We start from the raw sequence: 21,289 nt of genomic DNA on the forward strand, positions 1-21,289 counted from the left end.
TATTTAAACATACGAGTAATGAATTGTTTACAATAATCATGCCCGGTACTAAGTGATATTTTTGTTCATTGGGTCTCGATTAGCAAAATAGAACAGTGTATGGTGATCAGAGTCGAAGCTAATTATATTTTAAACCATCTGTGTTCTGTATAAAAGTAGGAATTTTGATGATTTCATCAAAATCAGTAGTGTTCGTTGCGAGTGCGTAAAGTGCGCCTTTAGGCCCTATTAGACGATTGATACACAAGGACAGATGACAACTGCCAAGAGATTATGCAGTTTGGAGGGTACAATGATAAAATTGAGGCCCAGCGATGCGAGGCGAGTAACCTCTACAAAGCTACTTACCGTCAATTATACCTACTACTTTAAATACGATAATGAATTGTTATGAAAATCATGCCGTACTAAGTGATATTTTTGTTCATTGGACTCGATTAGCAAAATAAACAGTGTATGGTGATAGAGTCGAACTAATTATATTTTAAAACATCTGTCTTCTGTATAAGTAGGAATTTGATGATTCATCAGAATCAGTAGTGTTCGTTGCGAGTGCGTAAACTGCGCTTTAGGCCTATTAGACGATTGATACACCAGGACAGATGACAACTGCCAAGAGATTATGCAGTTTGGAGGGCACAATGATGAAATCAGGCCCAGTTGATGCGAGGGCGAGTAACCTCTTCCAAAGCGTACTCTACCGTCAATATACGACCTACTTTATTTAAACATACGATTAATGAATTGTTTATGAAAATCATGCCCGGTACTAAGTGATATTTTTGTTCATGGGGTCTCGATTAGCAAAATAGAACAGTGTATGGTGATCAGAGTCGAAGCTAATTATATTTTAAACCATCTGTCTTCTGTATAAAGTAGGAATTTTGATGATTTCATCAGAATCAGTAGTGTTCGTTGCGGAGTGCGTAAAGTGCTCCTTTAGGCCCTATTAGACGATTGATACACAAGGACAGATGACAACTGCCAAGAGATTATGCAGTTTGGAGGGCACAATGATGAAATTCAGGCCCAGTTGATGCGAGGGGCGAGTAACCTCTTCCAAAGCGTACTCTACCGCAATATACCTACTTTATTTAAACATACGAGTAATGAATTGTTTATAATAATCATGCCGGTACTAAGGGATATTTTTGTTCATTGGGTCTCGATTAGCAAATAGAACAGTGTATGGTGATCAGAGTCGAAGGTAATTATATTTTAAACCATCTGTCTTCTGTATAAGAGTAGGAATTTTGATGATTTCATCAGAATCAGTAGTGTTCGTTGCGAGTGCGTAAAGTGCTCCTTTAGGCCCTATTAGACGATTGATACACAAGGACAGATGACAACTGCCAAGAGATTATGCAGTTTGGAGGGCACAATGATGAAATTCAGGCCCAGTTGATGCGAGGGGCGAGTAACCTCTTCCAAAGCGTACTCTACCGCAATATACCTACTTTATTTAAACATACGAGTAATGAATTGTTTATAATAATCATGCCCGGTACTAACTGATATTTTTGTTCATTGGGTCTCGATTAGCAAAATAGAACAGTGTATGGTGATCAGAGTCGAAGCTAATTATATTTTAAACCATCTGTCTTCTGTATAAAAGTAGGAATTTTGATGATTTCATCAGAATCAGTAGTGTTCGTTGCGAGTGCTTAAATTGAGACTTTAGGCTTTATTAGACGATTGATACACAAGGACAGATGACAATTGCCAAGAGATTATGCAGTTTAGAGGGCTCCATACCAAACCTGAGACCCAGTAGATGTGAGGTGTAAGTTAGATCTGCCAAAGAATTTTACAAGTCCATCTCTCCTACTTTATTCGAAAAAATTTATATACAAAAATCATGCCAGTTACTAAGTCATATTTTTGTTCACTGAGTCTCAATTAGCAAAATAGAACAGTGTATGGTGATCAGAGTCGGAACTAATTAAATTTTAAACTATCTGTCTTTCGCATCAAAGTAGTAATGTCGATGATCCCATCAAAATCAGTAGTGTTCGTTGCGAGTGCGTAAAGTGCTCCTTTAGGCCCTATGAGACGATTGATACACAAGGACAGATGACAACTGCCAAGAGATTATGCAGTTTGGAGGTACTAAGTGATATTTTTGTTCATTGGTACACAAAGACAGAGGACAAGTGCCTAGGGATTGTGCAGTTTGGACGGCACAATGCCGAACTTCAGGCCTAGTAGATATGAGGTGTAAGTTCGCTCTGCAAAAGCGTACTATACCGTCAATTATACCTACTTTATTCGAGAATACGAATTATGAATTATTTCTAAAAATCATGCCCGGTACTAAGTGATATTTTTGTTCACTGGGTCTCGATTAGCAAAATAGGATGTAGTGTTTGGCGATCCAGAGTCAGTAATAATTCGTTTTTTAACTATTTGCCTTTTGCATTGAATTGGGAACGTAGATGATTCCATTAAAATCAGTATAGTGTTCGTAACTATTGCGTTGGTAATAGCGCGATGTTTCTTTTGTATATATAAATAAATATATGATCCAATTCACGTACAAAAAATGACAAGTACTGCGAGGATTTTGGTGGAACAAGCGCCTCTTTTTCACACGTGTTTGTCGCTCTTCCTTTATATGTCTTTACTTGATCTGTCGTGTTCATTTACGTGCGTGCAGAACTTTATAGAAAAATCATATTAAAATAATTGTCTTTTTAGGGCTTACAATAACGGATATTGCAATAATATTCTCAAGACAAATAGTCTTATTCTTAGGTATTATAGCTAATTTTAACGAAATAGTGATCGACGAAATTTTCGAACAAGGTGCAGGAGCCTGTCTACAATGGTTTCTGTTCCGTTGTTCTGTGTTCTGTTTCCTTGTTTTGTTGTGGTACGTGAAGTTAGTAGCATAAATATAATTGGCTGATTATCTTAGATTAACTCCGTGTTTAAGGATTCAGCTAATCAGAACAATGGAAGGGATCTTATTGTATAGACAGGATTTCAAACAGCTGTTAGTGTAACAAAAACAACATTGATAAAGACGTATATACATACACAGTATATCATTGAAAATAAAATTTGTGTATATTCTAAATATTTAATATGATAATATGATTAGAGTGAGTCAATGGCTTGAGTTGATAACTCTTTAAAAAGAAAATAATATTTGTAGAATTTCATATATTGGAACAAAAGCTCTTCAGATAAGTATATTTATTGCTACATTTATGGACAATAATTATCAATTTTAAGAAATCCTTACTTTGTGGAAAATATTATTTTACAGGTAACTATTCAAGTTTGATGAAATTATTTTAATGGTTTCACAGAAAGTTTATTTCCAATCAAAAGGTAACAAATGAAATTTTGGAATAATTATTTTGAAGAAATATAAATTAATCTAAGTTATTTACTTTGATATATTAATAATGTAATAATATATCATTTTTTGTATGCTGATTTAAGCAGAGTTCTCAAGTAAAATAAATAAGGAAATTGTAAAACATTTGCGTAACGGTTTTAATTTTTTGCTTTTTAACTTGACTATTCTAATTATTCTAAATGCTTACCTTTGATATCTTCCTTGATGATTTCAAAATACTTTGTTACAAATTTTTCCACTGCTTTATAGCTTGAAATATGCCAGTTTTTGTAAATTCCAAGTACTATGCTTTTAATTTGATCAACTTGCAGTTTGGGTTCTTCAGTCGTTTCTGAGATTATTCTATTAATTTTTAAAAATTCAATAAATATTCTATAAAATTCATTGTCATAAGCTAACCCTTTTTCAAAATTATTATTAGTCTTTCGTTGGCATTTTCCATGAAATTCTGACGGTAACATTTTTTCTGTCAATGTTTTGAACTCAATTAGTTTTCTGGCAATAATGTTTGATGTTGATAGATTTTGATACTAGAAAAAATGAATTCTTTTATCATTTTACAAATTGAAAAATCAAATATTTTAGAACTAATTATTAAAGTAAGATACATAAAGTTGACTGACTAGTAAACACAAGTAAATATCATGCCACAGTCATCTCTTTCTGCCGGAGTCTCAAGAGTGTATATTAATAATATATGCTCTTGAGCATAATGATATAGCGCGTGAAATTGTTTTATATGTTATAGAACATTTCTTATAGTCGTATGTGCATAGTATAATCAATCAAGATTTGACTATCAATTACTAAAAAATATAACAATAAATAAATAAAAATTTACATAATTAATATAAATAGAGTTCTTTTCTATTTAATAGTCTATTTTAACAGTGCGATCATTATGATAAAAATCTTCTTTCACACTAAGTATATACAATTTGTATTTTATTTCACAAGAACAATTATATTCATCTTTCAAAATCTAATAAAAATAAATAAACCTATTATATTAGACATAAAATATATATGATTTTTGTATGGAATTTTAAGGCTGTGGCAGTTAGTGTATTAATATGTACAGAAATAGATATTTTAAAAACTTTTAATTCATTTTTTGAGCTTTTTTTGTGGCATTTCTAACCTGAAATGTCTATAATTTGAAACTGTTAAATCTGCATTGTCTAAATTTAGTGTGTACATCTAAAAAACATATGAATTAATAAAATGGTTTCAAATTAAGTTAATTAATTTGCTTGATAAAAAATCTGCATATGTAAACTTGGATCCGGCTTTTCATTATTTGGGTGCAAATTTTTTGAAACGACTTTGCAGGCAAAGTTTTTTTATAATACTGTATAGTAATTGATATTCAAATATTGAATCAATTGAAAGCTTTGAGGATAAACCGACTGTTTGCATTGGCATGGTATATGATACATTTAACTTTATCTATAAAAAAGGACTTGTAACAATTACAAAACTATTATACGGGTAGCATTTAATAAAAGGTATATATATAGATAAACAAAAATGGAAAATGAATTTATAAACTAAACATTTTAATGCGAATAAATTCAAAATTTAATAACAATACCTATAATAGTCATTATTTATTACTTAACGGCAAGATTTAAGTAATTTATCATGTCAATTTATGACATGATCAATTTTTAACAACTTATGAAAGAAAGAGATACCGATAGACTGTTATAAGCCACCTTTTTTATTTTGTACGTTAAAATAAGTGTAAAATCATAAATATAAGATTAAACTGATATAACTTTCTATGCGCATATTATAATTAAATCTTACCTTAGTGGGAATAACACTCAATATGTCCCAAATTATATTCTTTTCCATGAGGGTAAATAAATAAGTTAAAAAAAGATAAAAATATAGTTACCTGAATCGGTTTTAATTGTCTTTTATGTAAATGTTTTGCATCATTGCATGTCTTACATTCACAAAGTAAATTATTACTTTCGAAATAATCATTACTGTAAACACAGGTGATTTCTTCGCCTTTTGTATTTTTCTTTTCGAACTGAGATACATGATTCCTTCAACATTTGATGTATAACTACAATTAGCATTACAGTCATGGTTCACTAAAGCGATTGGTCCGAGTAATACTACATAGGTTTTCTTCCTACAACTATACATGATAGAAAAATCATTTCCTTCTTTAGATAATTTTTTCTCTTCTTCTAAAGTTAATGGGGTATACAAACCCGTTAATTCGATTTTCATATTTTTTTTAATCAATGTTTTAGCTGTAATCTTAGTTTGTCGTTCAAAACTTGAGTATTGAAATGTTTCTTGAACTGTATTTACTAAATTATTAGGATCAATTAATTCTAAATACTTATGTAAACTATCTTTGAAATCGTTCGAGTATAAATAAGAAACTTCTGGTAAATTTTTATTTATCAAAGTAAAAAATGTAGATATTGTACTGTCATAATCAACTTTTTCAAGAAACTCTTTTATAGTTTTAATGATATCCTGACTGTCATCCTTAAAAAGGTTTTTAACATTTATGTCATCAATTTTTTTTGTTTCAAATCCTAAATATGTATCTATAATTAAAAATTTGGTAATATCATCTATAAGAGAGATTTCTTTAAATTGCAACATTTTGAAAAAGATGATGTACTCGTATAGTAATTAGTTTTCTATAGCGTTAGAAGTAAAATACTATAAAGTCTAGAATTGATTATAAATTATTTCCAGGATCCTAGAAGTTGTTTTCATGATCCCAGAAGTAAAATATTATAAACCCTCGGATGAATTATAATTATTTCCGGGATCCTAGAAGTTTATCATTAGAGCCTAGAAAAGTTGCAAATTATTTCTGGGATCCCAGAAAAAATTGCAAATTCTTTCTGGGATCCCAGAAAAATGATATCCCAGAAGATCACCTTGTAGATATATATATATATATATATATATATATATATATATATATATATATATATATATATATATATATATGTGTGTGTGCATATATATCATAAATTCTATAGGCTATTGCTAAGAAATGGGATAGCTTAAACATCGATGTTCAACAAGAACACATCTTGGAAACGACGTACGCGTTAGTTCATCTTCCAGCGGATAAAATCAGTGAAGGCGTTACACACATAACAAGTATGATTGATCAGCTAGAAGAAGCTAACGATGGCCAAAAATTGCAAACATTTGCACGATATATCAGGTGATTTTGAAACTGCAACAATTTCAATTACAAATAAATTCTGTGGCTGACAAGCAAAGTGACATAAGTCCACTTTTCGTGTTTTCAAGAAAAAGCGGTTTCAATGTTTAGACTTATATGTAAGATCAAAGCAAACGACATGGGGCGAGATAGGGTACAGGTTAGTTCACACATGAAGTGTACATATCCATACATCAGTATGACCGGGTTAAACATTTGCTGCCTCAAAAGAATCGGGTTATGTCTTTGTTCGGGAACTTTATACTTATTCACACTGCGGCTTTCGCCCGCGAAACGCGCATTGCAAGACTTATTGCGTGGCAATCAGCACACCAGGTATACAACGTTACTCGAATGAGTTTTTAAAACAATTACAAAATCGTACTCCTAAGACAAGTCCATAAGTGCAAATCTAAAAGACACAAGTCCATTATTGATTTACTACCCCTAGATTTAATAAATTTAGATCGATTATTGGTTGTTTTTCCGAAATAACGTTTGAAATGTCTGGAAACAGATTGAAAGGTAATGTTTTGTTTTTAATCAACAAAACCAAGTCCTAGAGGAAACTACCACCACATAACTCATTTTGAAGTAGACTTGTGTCGTTTTGACGGGAGAAAAATCGGAAAACAGGACTTATGAACTTATTTATTGGGTGTATCCTAGCTTAAGGGCAACCTTTTAGCAACTCCCAACATCTTTACATGAAAAGGGTCTGTTTGAAGACATCGAATCCACAGTTCTCTCAATTTTCGCGAAAAGTGGACTAATATAATTTTGCCCGTCAGCCACAGAATTATAATTTTAAAAAATCAAAGATTCTATTGTTATCATTATGTCTAAACTGTATCTAAAATTACGAACTATTATTATACGTGAAGAACATTTTGGCTCCTTTTGGCCAATGTCATTTCCGTGTATGAGCAACCTATCCGTAGCAATAATACATGCGAGAACACAAATCTGCATCTTGGGAAGAGAATTGGACGTCACCCTAATATTTGGAACTATTTAGGTAATTACAAGAAATTCTACCTAACATGACCATGAAATGGGCCTTTCTTCATGCTTGAAAGTCGCATAGAAAATCGTGCATTCCAAGCGTGTTTAAAAGTTTGAATTTGACTAAGTAAAATAGTATATTGTGCAACTAGGGGGGGGGGGGGGGATCGGATTTTTTTCCAGAGAGGGATGAAAAAGCCCACTTTACGCCCTTGGTATGCAATATACTATTTTCGCGCTGTTAATTTATACCGTTATGGCCTATTTTTGCAAGTGAGGATTGTTATAAAAAATAAAAATTTTAATACATAAGAACTTCCAAATTCGTTGTGCTTAACTCGAAATGTACTATCGCCAGTTCAACTTTCGTGCATAAAAAAGCTATTCACGAGATCGTTGGAAAAAATACGGCGTGTAATGCTGGAAGAACAGTTATTTCAGACTCGGGTGAGGTGTTATTAAATATCAGCAATCTCGCTTAAAATAGCTTATAGCTTCTTTTCTACCCTTGTTGCACAATGTACTTGTTGTGTATTGTATCTAGTTATTTATTTAAATTTTGTATTTTATAAACAAGACTATGGTATATACTTCGGTATTAGTGAAAAACCTTGGACGAGTCTCGCGAGGTCTTACTGTTACTACCAGAAGACCCCAACAACTAGTAGAAGCTGACTTAAGCATTATGGAAGCAGAACGACTTTTTAGATTAGGAAGGCGAGTCATATTATAAGTATAATTATATACTGTGCACCGATAGTAGAAAAAAGGTGATAACGACAATCGTGAAATTCACTATATATGCAACGCAAGAACAGCAAGAATCACAATAGTCGTTTTTTTACTTTCTGCCCCTGATACATAATAGTACAGACAAGCATAAATCCGCTGTCACGCCTATCCGTGGCTTTAACAGTCCATTTTTGCACCGATCAACACGGTGCATTAATGGACTATTTATGCCACAGATAGGCGTGACATAGATGCAGATTTATACCACCCAGCGCTATAAAGTAAACGCGACTGCTGCGCCAGAGCAGGACCCCTATGAACATATATAAATTATTAAAACCACAATGTATCTTTGATTTACAATAATTTTAATGTTTTAATCCTACTTCAAAATTTAAAAAAAAAAAAGATGCAGCATTCTATTCATTATCCAATTGGCTGTTCATTCACGCGAGCGATCTCTGCTTCTGTTTGAATTCCTATAATCTCAATTAGTATAGTTAAAATTTAGAACGCGCTACACGCGCGTCTAATCGTTACGAGTAATTTGAATTTCCGATATTAAAAGTTTTTGGTTATAATATTTAACAATTTTTATCTTTTTTTATAAAAATTTAGCGTTGACCGTTTTATAATTTTATAGTACATATGTTTGGTATTACATTGTAATCCATATTTTACAGATATACTGTACCTGAATTATTGCTACTTATCTCGGCGTTAAGAAGAGTTAGCTTAGCAAGAAGTGTGTTAAATTTTTTTTAATAAATATCTATATTAATGAGATGTCGGTGCAGAGTACAGATTCTTACATAGTAATTTGACTAATCATAATAGAAGAGATTTTTTTGTTTTTCATTTGCTTTATGTTTGTTATATTTAAATGAAACAATTGGGTACGTGTATGAACATTTTCTTTGGTGCGGTATCCATGATTCGCCTAGAGAATACAAACCAACACAATTTTATAACTTTACAATAGTAGATTACGCAACTAGTGCTCAAAGAAGGTATTTACAATTTTTCTTAACGAGCTGCGCGAAATTCGACAATTTATACAGCATTTATTACTTGACCAAAATCTGGGCCATATAAGGAATGACATGCTGCATCAGGTACTTGTGTCAGTAATGTGCTCAGGGGTAAAGAATTCTTTTGTGCTCTTGTCGATAATAATTACATTGTAGCACTAGTGCGGGAATGTTCTATTTAGCGCGCTAGTCCCTGGAAGAAACGTTAACGGGTTTCCAGTTGGAAATAAGCGAGACCTGTTCCAATATTTACAGTTTCGGTTAATAATTTACCTATACAGCGAAATTACTTCAAATACGTTAACAGGCTAATTAACATATTTTCAGCTAAAAACTAGCCATAAACCTGCATTGCATATTAGCTAACATTTTTAACTACTTTTTAATAAGTTAACGGGCGAAACTCGTTGACGCTCTATCAGGAGTGTAGGAAATGCCACAACATGATAAATAATAGTTTTTTGCAAATTTCAAACGTTTACAAAGAAAATAACACACGATCTATCAAATTAAAACATAAAAACATTGAGTTCATGGACCCAAGTATGCTTATTAACTTAATATAAAAATTATTCAATAAGCGAAGCGCCAATAGGTACATAAAACTTAAGACTCCGACATCTTTGTAAGCATAAGAGATACAAGTTTGTAATTAACTATATTTATATTGCATAATGGTCCAAAAATATCTTAAGCTTATCATTATTTACAGTTACGATGTACAATCAATGGGTTACGCTCGATAATGATAACGTTAATCTAAACGCAAATGAAGCAAGGACAGATGTTGAATTTTTGGGTGAGAATCTTCAACAGAATCCTGGAGCAGGTACCAGCAAAAATAGTTTATTACGATACAAGTAGCGTAAGTGACACCTTCTGGCACGGCGATTTTCCGTGCTCGAAAATGTCATTGGAGACATGTGTATCGTACCATATTTTATAGTAGTGCCTGCTTTAAATTCGTCCAAGACACGCTAAGCCGTTGCGTAAGCAGCTCTTTCTGGCAGCGTGAGGCATCTGACCACTAAGTGTCTTAAATGTGGATTTAAGCCACGCATTGCTATAATAACTATTTTACGTTTAGGCGTAATCTACAAGTTTCCTCCATAAATTTTAACTTTACGTTAACTAGCTTAATCCAACGCGGGCTTCGCACGCTTCTTTTTTTTAATGTTGAAAGTTCAAAATCGTAATTAGGATGTTCGTAGGTTGATTGTAGTTGCAATAAAACTTGATCGTTCTTGCACTTAAGCATCATAATGATCATTCAGTTTAGAAATGAGAGGCGAAGTAAACTGCATTCCCTACATTTGGTCAAATGTATGAAATCATATTGTGATAATGTTTTGCTATAAAAGTACACTCACATCTAATACCTAAAACTGGCCATTAATAACAGACATTTCAATGAATTCAAAGAAAGTAATATATTCTCTTCGAATTATTAATAACATAGATTGTGGTTGGTGGTGAAGATGATTGGGATATGCTGGCGCCTAACCATCAGGCTTGGTTAGATCATCTGCAACACGAAGCTGCTCTTGATGCACAAGTAAATAAATATATATATATATATATATATATATATATATATATATATATATATATAAACAATTTTATAGAACTGTCTAGCATAAATCCGCTGTCACGCCTATCCGTGGCATAAGTAGTACTTTATTGCACCGTGCATATCGCCTAACTACGGTAACCTTACGGTGCAAAAAAGGACTGCTAATGCCACGGATAGGCGTGACAGCTGATTTATGCTAGACAGTGCTATAAAATATCGTACGATACACGCGTCATAAGTCGATCTTCATGGCACTCGCTACGCTCGGGCGCTTATACACGCCGTGCCGTAAAGTACGACTTATGCCACTAGTATCGTAAAGTATTATATTAAGTTAATTTCTATTAGGACAACGCTGATGATAATGCCGATGTCATTATTAATGCACATGTAGCAGACATTGACCAAATGCTTGATGATATTAATAATGAGCCGCAAGTTGTAAATGAGATTCCTAACGTATTGCCAAGACGTAAGTATATATGTTGATGAAATGTTTTTAATTTACCGGATTGCAATGATAAGTTTATAATTTTTGGCACTTCCCTGGTAGAAACGGTATCCAAGTTATTTGGAAGTTCTGAGGTTGTCAATCTCAGAACTTGGTAGTTTTCTTTGTCAGTTTCTGTTACAAAATGTAACGCTTTTTATCCTAGTTCTTTAGGTTAGTTAAAGTTCTTAGCTTTTTCACCATTTTAAATCGGCCAATTTTTACCAGGGTTACAACTCGTTTAGTTGCTTAACAATGAAACTATATTCATTGTAAATCTTAAGAATTTAATTAAAAGTATAATGTATAGCAGGAAACATTGAAATTAGATTTCAGTTTAAGGGAATGCAGAAGCCTCGTATTTTGTATTACGATGTTTTTAGATCGACATCTAATTCCGCTAAAACGATTCATCAAACTTAACACTATGGCACTACAGACTTGGTTTTTCATTGCAAGCTTTGTTTAATATGTTATATGTAATAGAAAAACACTGTTTTTAGCTCCCGCATCCCTTTAACTTATGTATTATTTGCAAAATCTCCAATTTCTCAACTATTTTTTGCGTTATATTAATTGTGTGAGTTGCGATTCTAAACTTTTTATAAATCCGGACATCTTTCTCTACACATTCATATCATAGCAAACGCTGGTTGCAGTATACACTTTACATAGGGATTATTGTTGAGAAACAATAATAAAAAGTAGAACAATGAACAGTGTTATTACAGACAGAGACTCTATCATATCTCAGAAACACGAAGTTACCACCATATGGTGTATATACATATACATCAATAATATTTTTCAATTACTAGGTCCGATTGACGAAATTCAGTAGTCCCGCATAATTATTTCTGGTACATAGTTAACGATCTTTAAATCTTCTGCCGGAATATCGGACTACATTTATTAGATTATAAAATATACAATAAAAGTGAGAATAATTTCATTGAAAGGAAATATTTTTTATTTTAATAAAAACTTATGTCCCGCATATAAACCCGGTGTGAAATGTATACTCTGACTTGCCATATTACCTGATCGGCAGAGGCGCGATAGTATTTTTCTTTGCCAATGTCTGTCTGCAAGACCATCTATTACATATAAGCTCAAATAGTCTTCCACCTCCTTTCGGATTGTATTTATTCATCAGCACCTTAGTGGTAACTTTAAGAAATAAAATCAGTTTAAAATCATTTTAAAATCAGGGGTAAGGGGAAGGTAACACAACCGCATAAGTAACATAATAGTTATTAATATTATATTATAATATAGATTGTACCAAATCTAGATCATTATTAACATAATCGATTTTTATCTACGATATAGAACCAGAAAACAGGACAAGAAGGCGTCGAAGAGGAGCAGGCAAAAACAATCGTAATAACAATTTGAATTATGTTATATTGTGTAAAGTGTATTGAGTTAAGGGACAGTTCTATTAAAACAGTAATTTATTTGTAAGTATGATAATATACGGCTCTTTGACAGTTTCATGAGAAGTTAATTAGAAAATATGTAAAAATTTCTTATATTTAACTATAATTAAATTTATTTAAAACAAATCTTGTTGAATAAACAATATTATTTTTGAATAAGTTAAATTTTACGATTGCAAAAATAATCATGACCTTAACTCAAATATATCGTTATAAAATATAACATGCCATTTAAATGTTATTACTGGTGAAAAATATGCACAAAATTTATGAGACTATTAAAAATATACGACTTTATATCAATTTTATAATAATTATTGTAAACAGATAAGGTAACTTAATCGCTAATGAAAATTTGTAACTTTATAAAATTTAAGTTAACTAGCGGCTTATGAAAAGTTAAGCACGATTTTATCGTCATTTTTCAATATTTTCTTTAACATTCGTTTAAATTCATACGTATAGAAAAACAATAATTCAGCAAGTTCACAATGAGGTTGTAATCACAAGTAAAAAATAACAACCAATCAGAGGGTGAACAAAAATGTTGAAGATGCTATTAAGGGGTGCCATAGTTTCCCGTTTGTAAATTATGGTCAGGTTGACTGTAGACAATGAATATGGTAAATCTAGTATCTACACTAAATAAAAGACCGAATCGTTTGTTAACGGATTTTCTCGAAATTATTCCATAGGCTCTTCTCATTGTATCGCGAATAATAAAATTTAGACAAATTCTTATTTGAAAAGATCTGAATTTTTACAGTTTATTATTTATGCACTTAACATTTCTCACGATCAAGAAAAAATCTTTACAATGCTGTAACAAGCGCTTATTTGATTACTAAGAATATGCGAGCACGACCGTGTTCCTACTCTTTGGTCTTCAAGTATCGCATGTAATAGACGTTTACACTTTTATCTGCCCCAAGTATGCAAGCACGACCGTGTTCCTACTTTGTGGTGGTTAGAAGATGCTATTAAGGAGTCCCATAGTTTCTCGTTTGTAAATTATGGTCAGGTTGAATGTAGACAATGAATATGGTAAATCCAGTATCTACACTAAATAAACGACCGAATCGTTTGTTAACGGCTTTTCTCGAAATTATTCCATATGCTCATCTCATTGTAATCGCGAATAATAAAATTTAATCGAATGCTTAATTTGAAAACATCTGAATTTTTACAGTTTATAATTTATGCACTTAACATTTCTCACGATCAAGAAGAAATCTTTACAATGCTGTAACAAGCGCTTACTTGATTACTAAGAGTATGCGAGCACGACCGTGTTCCCACTCTTTGGTCTTCAAGTATTGCTTCTAATACACGTTTACACTTTTAGCTTCCCTAAGCATACGAGCTTATGATAAAGTTGAATGTGACCAATGATGATTTTACTACCTATATAGGTAGTAAAATATCTGTATTTGGTTAATGTAGTTACTTTATCATTCATTTTTTGTAAACACGATGGCAGTATTATTAAAATCATTTGAAAAAATGTGAAAAGCTTTTTTGAATATAATAGCAGAATATTATTTTAGTATATTATATAACCTTTAAATAGCATTATAATCCATTATCAAATGCAATAACATGATTTCATGAAGTTAATAGTTAAATTTGTTTTAATAATTATAATTTTATTGAATATGCATGAGAAAATATGTACAGCTTACGTAACACGATTTCTTTTAGCTAGTGTAGTGCATAATATAAAGTCGTGTATATATATATATATATATATATATATATATATATATATATATATATATATATATATATATATATATATATATATATATATATATACGACTTTATATTATTACAGATATATATATATATATATATATATATATATATATATATATATATATATATATATATATGTGTGTGTGTGTGTGTGTGTGTGTGTGTGTGTGTGTGTGTGTGTGTGTGGCTTACATTGAACGATTTAAGTACACTTTTTATCTCTAGTAGAAATTGATTCTATTTAACATATTTTTGATTGAATAATAAAATGCATTGGTATAAAAAAAATTAAAAAATGAGAAAATTATGAATATATTTATGATGCGTGTCCTGTATATGAGTTTTATCTACTACAAGTTACAAAACTGAAAAATTAATCGAAATTTTCAAAATTCTTTGCAATTTAGTGTAGAATACAAAAAGTTACAAAAGGTAAAGTCAATATTATGGTTTTGAGGTTAGGTCTATTCTAGAAAATGATCAAGAAATGGAAGTAAAAGCGTTTTATCACTAGCTAGTTATAGGCTATTTCTCCTAGTCATTTTGTAGTATCCAGCTTATTTTAAATATTCGAATTTCTACCAGAGATGCTTTAGTGATGATCAAATTTAAGAAAATCTATTATAAAAAATGACAATATATTGTTTCACTTGGCGTTAAAAAACGATGTATATACAATGTAGTTTTTATTGTTATGTATATTCTGAAAAAGGCTGTTTCCTACATATATATAAGTGTATAGTGACCGTATAGGAAAACAGCTAATTTACTCCTATTTCGTAGTTGTGAAAAACGCGAAAATCCATACATTCGTTACAAAAACTATATCAATTCGAACTGCAAACTTCACACTACGTCTAAAGCCCACTTTACGCCCTTGGCACACATTATACTAATTGTTTTAAGGGTACGTTTTAAACATGAACTTAAATCGATTTTCTTATAAGCCACAGATATAATTTAATATCACAAATAATCACATAAATATGTCATATGTATAACACCAAATTTATCCAAAAAGTATGCTGCGTCTGCTCGGGTCGCTCTCAGATTTAAAAACTTTGGCCCTGCGGTCATCGAATGTGTACACCCTGCATTCGGAGTATCCTTAGACCGATCTGCCCTTGTTGCCGAGCACGGATCCGGTCCTATCTCCCCGCAAACATGATGGGAGGTGAAACGTATACTCTGAATTTACCATCATATGATTGGAACGATGTTTTAATCAGAGAATATGGTCCAGTAATTGGTTAATAAAATTGTTGAAAAATATCAGGCATTGTTCTTATTATAATTAAGATTTTGCTATCATACTTTAAAAAATAATTTCTTCTCAATTGATAAATTATGATAAAACAAACTATATTTTGGTAACTAATAATTCATACATATATTTATTATTGCAGCAGCAACAAAATTTGAAAATCAGTCATCGTAATCAAAACCACTTGCAACTATTAAAAGTCAAAATTCTTATTAATGCATTGAGAAAAAAGGCAAATTTATTGTAACTTTCTACATATAAAAATACACTAGAAACTAGAAATACAAGTGACTAGAGTTATTAGATCCTCTGGAACAAGCCTAACAAGAAATGTCACCCGCCAAATCCAAAATTTCTCATAGCCCTCGAGTTGACAATTCCAACTAGGACATTTAAGTAAAAACTGATACGGTGACTAATTTCTAAATAATTTAACAAATATCTGTACAAAAATTCAGATATCTAGCTTTTATATAACACAGATGGAATAGTAATAATGAACTTGGATGACGACTACTAAGACTATGGCTACCAATTTAACTTAAGTCACCAGCCAACATAACCAACATGTAAAATAATGTTTGATATCACTTAATTAAAAAATAATCAATAAAAATATAAGCCTTTATTAATAAATCATTTTTATCTTATATTGAATAGGTGTTATTATACTGCATCATAATAACCTCAAAAGGTTATGTTATATGCGCGCGCATGCAAATTCGGCTTCCCGAGTTGTTGCCGAGGTTTTTTTTAAATTTGTGAGAAACAATTCGTCTTTGGAACTCGCGATGTGCTAGTGTACTGACTAGTTCAACTCGTCAATTTTCTACCAGGGTTAGGACCGTGAGAATTGCACAATCTGCAGGATTTACTTGCTGTTATAAGGGCCTTTGATGTACTGTATAGTACGGCCGTTAATTTTGCAAAATGAACAAATAGAATTAAGCAAAATTGTAAAAGCTAACATGGGATATCGGAAAAGTGTCGCCCAGATTAGAATACCATTGATATTTACAATAACCAATATATGTATACACTGCAAACGTCCGAAAACCATTAAAATGCTTGCGTTATGCTTTGTACAAGAGATAAGATGATTAAAAGTTGTTTTGATTATCTTTTCATATTTAAGATTTTAACTCATTAAAGCTGTAAATATAGAAAACAAAAAACTTGCAATAAGCTTTGATAGCATAATTTTGGAATTATAAGAAATTACGTCCATTTTCATAGAATAGCAACACAATACGCGATTTACTATTCCGCCAACATAACAAATTAGTTCTTGTTGTGAAAGAAGCTTAATTTAATTAAAATAGACAACTGTAAAGTACTATATATAAATTTTCCAACATGTTTACTTTTTATTGATATTTATTCATAAACAAAACCATGAAAGGTTCCAGACATGGTGATGAGATATTTACTCTTGAGTTTCAGAATTTCAGAACACGAAAAGATTCATTATATATACCTAGACTCTTCGCCTCAAAAGATCAAACGTTCACGGCAAAATTCGGTGCTTCAGTCGTTGTTTTTAACAGTGTTCAGACGATCAAGGAAATCTGGAAAGTCATGGAATTTTCTGGGAAATGTATCAGAAAAAATAGGAAATTTCAAATAAAGTCTAAAATTTCTAAAATGCAACTTTGCATACACTAAATCAGAATAGTACCTTGTGCAACTAGGTTGGGGGAAGATTGGTGTTTTCTACAGAATATTGTAGGCAAAACTATAAATTGTAAATTGAAATTTATTGCAAAAACACTTTTCAAAGATTTTCAAAATTTTTATAAGCTTCATTATGTTATAAATTATAATTTTATAAATTATATATATATATATATATATATATATATATATACACTAAAAAAACGCTTATAACGATCAAGGTTCATACATATAAAGTATATATCGTCGCTCCCTACGAAGAGTAGCACTGTTCAAATTTCCCGTCATAAGTACAACTCATTTGACAAACGCTAGACTAGCACAACTCAAAATTTCCCGCGGAGACTAAGTAGCACAACTCAAACTTTAAACGCAGCTAATTTCTGTAAAAATTTCCCGATTTTTGTGAAGCTGTCCGATCATTTTTAAATATTCACAATTTACAACTTTTTACCTAATATAAAGTTGTTTTAAAAAATACAATATTTTACAAACATTTTTTTAAATTATTCATTTTTTTAGAAATCTACTAAAATTTCTGAAACCTTTTAAAAATTTGTCCAAGGGTTTTCATTAACTTAACCAACAAAATAAACCAATAAAAACGTAAAATACTCACAGTTTAAGTAAAATAAAGTCGCGAATTATGTTACTCTTGACCGCATTTCTGAACTGTGCCACTCTTCGCGGCAAATCGTGAGTTGTGCTAGTTTTTGTTTGTAAATTTGAACTGTGCTAGTCTTCATACGGAGGGAAGATATTATCTAGGCTGATCTTTATCTGGGATAAATAGGACTTATAGGAAAAACGCTCAAAAACGACCAAATTTATTTTAAACTTGTTTTTTATGACCCAAAGGGTGTGGACGCTCCTCGTAAGTGTTTTTTTAACCTCGTGTGTGGTTTTTAAGTACTCGTCTCCGTTTCGCTAACACCCACTTGCCTTCGTGGTAGTTCGTCTTTAATTCGAATCGCAAACTACACACTCAAGCTAGAACACACTTTGGCATAAAAAGTATCCTACTTCTTAGAATACTTAAAGAAATTATAACTCATCAGCACGCGCCTCAAAAAAAAACTTGGCGATCTCTTTTAAAACTATCTAGTTCAGTTAGTGGTTAACAACGTCCACTAAATCAAGAGCGTTTTTTTTTGTTGCGGAAATCCTGTAGGGTTTGGGAAAAATTCTGCAGATGTCAATTGCACAAGATTTTTTCTCCATCTAGGTGTTAAGACATTGCCCGATCGTGGTGTGTATAATACGTTGTGTACAAAAGTACGAATTAATAATAAAATTTTTCCATGGATGTAGAATAAAAAATATTCACAACACATCAACTGGCCAAGTGTAGAATGCTTAATTAATATGTACCATTGTGAACAATAAAATGTATAAAACTTTGGTATTACTTTAAAACTTATTCTAATGTGTATAAACATAGGTGTAGAAAAAATGTTATTTTGCGTCTATATTAGGACGTATAAAATATTTTTATGTTAGTGTAAAATAAATCATTACCAAACAAAAATAAAGTTGTGTATAATTTAATTGTGTATAATAATATGTGTTAAATACCAACCACTCGTAATTATTTTCTAAAAAATTTCAGTGCACAATATATTGTGTACAATTTGGAGGTATATTAAATATTGATTTCTTTATCGTGTAAATTTATACGTGTAGAACGATATCTAAATATTTATATTTTCCATGTGTGTTCAATCAAAAACACATTGCGCAGAATAAAAACTTCATAAACGTTTGTGTTATATTAAATCGTGTATAATTCTTATGTGTATGAAACTGACCCTGCCGATCAGTCGCTTAGTTTTCGATTAGCATTATTGTTAATTAAAAAAATTGCAAAAAGTTGATCGCGCGTACAGGCTTAAATAAAGGTTTAAAATGACCGCCCGATTGTTTACAGTTACTTCTTTCCATAAGAAACAATGAGCAATAATAAAAAAATACATTTTCAAACTTTAACAAGTGTTTTGAATCGTTTAAAAATTTTTACATTATAAACATTTTCTTGTATGCGGAATAGGTTCGGTGGAATTAAAAAATTCTTGCACATATTAAAACTGCTTTTCAGACCCTTTAATTTCTGCCCAGAAAGTCGTAATTCTACCGCATAGATTGTGAATTTTAGATGTCCGAAGTTAGCAATAATTACTAGCTTACCGAATCATGAAGTCGAGAAACGAAAGATTCGTTATTATAGCTATTGGCAAATACATTTTGTTCCCGTTTACTGCATATTCAGCAGATAAATGCTTAATGAAAGATAAATCAAGAAAGATATCCCGATCACTGGAATTCGTCGGCCGAGCGGCGTGGAAGCAGGAGTGGGGTTGACTGAGAGCAGTTGCGCTTCCGTGCGGCCCGTGTATTTCAAAATGCGTACGCGCGGTAAAATATCATTTATCTCGGGAACGGTAGCACTTATAGAGATGATTTTTTTTATTTGATATAGCGAAATGAGAGAACTAAGAATATGCCTTTCAAAATTTAAAATATTACAAAACTTCGCCCGAGTTTTCTGTTCAAAAAAGTATGCGATTTTTGTTTACTTTCTAAAAATAGTTGTGTGATTAAAATTTACTTTTGTTAGTTATTGTTCATCAAATCATACCACAAATAAACGTTTTAATGATAAAAATTTAAAAAGTACTTTTTTAATTTTTTCATAGTGTTTGTTAATCAAAACTAACTGTCCTTCTTTGTAAAAATGTTATAATTTTATAAAAAGTATAAAAAGTTATATATTAAAAATATTTCTTCATTCAATTGTACATAATTTCAGATTGTAAGAATATGCGTTTTTTTAAATAAAACGGCATTATCACAGTACAATAAACAATTACAGGACTCTTACAGTTCCTTCTTGGAATTCATAGCTTAAGCTCCACCTACTTTAGGACTGTACTATCCGGCACCCTCATTGGTTACTCGGATACGACTACATATAATTTTTGAAGGTTTTTAGCATATTATTAATGCAAAAATCAACTTTTTCGATTCGCGAGTCTCATAACTATATAAAAAATGGTCAAATAAACCAAAAATCTGAAGTAATTTTTTTCGATTTAAGGCTTCGTTTCAAAGTTTAGCGACAAATATGTCGAAAAACAGGTCTATTTTCAGTATTTTGTTATATTAGTTGCTCGGCTGAGTTTAGCAATAACTTTTTTGAATAGGCAACCACGGATTATTGTTGTACATACCTTTAGGCAATTTGAAGTGCAAAAATTTTTGCGTCTTTAAAAGCGTACACCAAACCCTACTTTTACTGCTCTACCGCCTGGACTATAATTCAACTTCATGCCAGCAAAATCTTCTCGCGGCCCGCCTATCTCGAGTGGGAAGAGTAGCAGCACTAAATCGGCGTCACAAGCATCTCTTCTTGCACTGACGACTTTTCTGCGAACCGCGTCGTCTTCGGGTTCCCGAGAACGATGGTTTCCGTTGCTGGCTTTAGGTTGCTACCATGAACGTCTTCGCTGATGCTGACCAGGCTTGTAACATCAGCCCGACCACCTCCTCTATCTGCTGCCATCGCCTTGGCGCGTGCAGGCTGCAGTGTAGGCTCCAGAGCAACATCAGACTTTCGGTCTTCTCATTTTTCAAGTCCGTTTACTTTTTATAGGTTTTACCTGGATATTCACTCTTAGCTTTTTTGTATCCTTATCACCGGACCATGGTCAGGGTGGCTGCGAACGGCTTTTGGACGTGTCCG

The 21,289-nt window shown here is 31.8% G+C and overlaps 1 protein-coding gene across 1 annotated transcript in view; it reads right to left on the bottom strand.

Moving 5' to 3' along the window:
- Positions 1-5,275: 5,275 nt before the first annotated feature.
- LOC107981821 overlaps positions 5,276-21,289 on the bottom strand; it is a 129,040-nt gene continuing 113,026 nt past the window's right edge. Inside the window, exon 4 of the mRNA XM_031921489.2 lies at positions 5,276-5,522. Within this exon, the coding sequence (XP_031777349.1) occupies positions 5,282-5,522 (241 nt within the window). The 3' untranslated portion in view covers positions 5,276-5,281. The remainder of the gene's footprint in view (positions 5,523-21,289) is intronic.

This window comes from Nasonia vitripennis, assembly GCF_009193385.2.
Source record: "Nasonia vitripennis strain AsymCx chromosome 1 unlocalized genomic scaffold, Nvit_psr_1.1 chr1_random0012, whole genome shotgun sequence".
Classification (NCBI taxonomy): domain Eukaryota; kingdom Metazoa; phylum Arthropoda; class Insecta; order Hymenoptera; family Pteromalidae; genus Nasonia; species Nasonia vitripennis.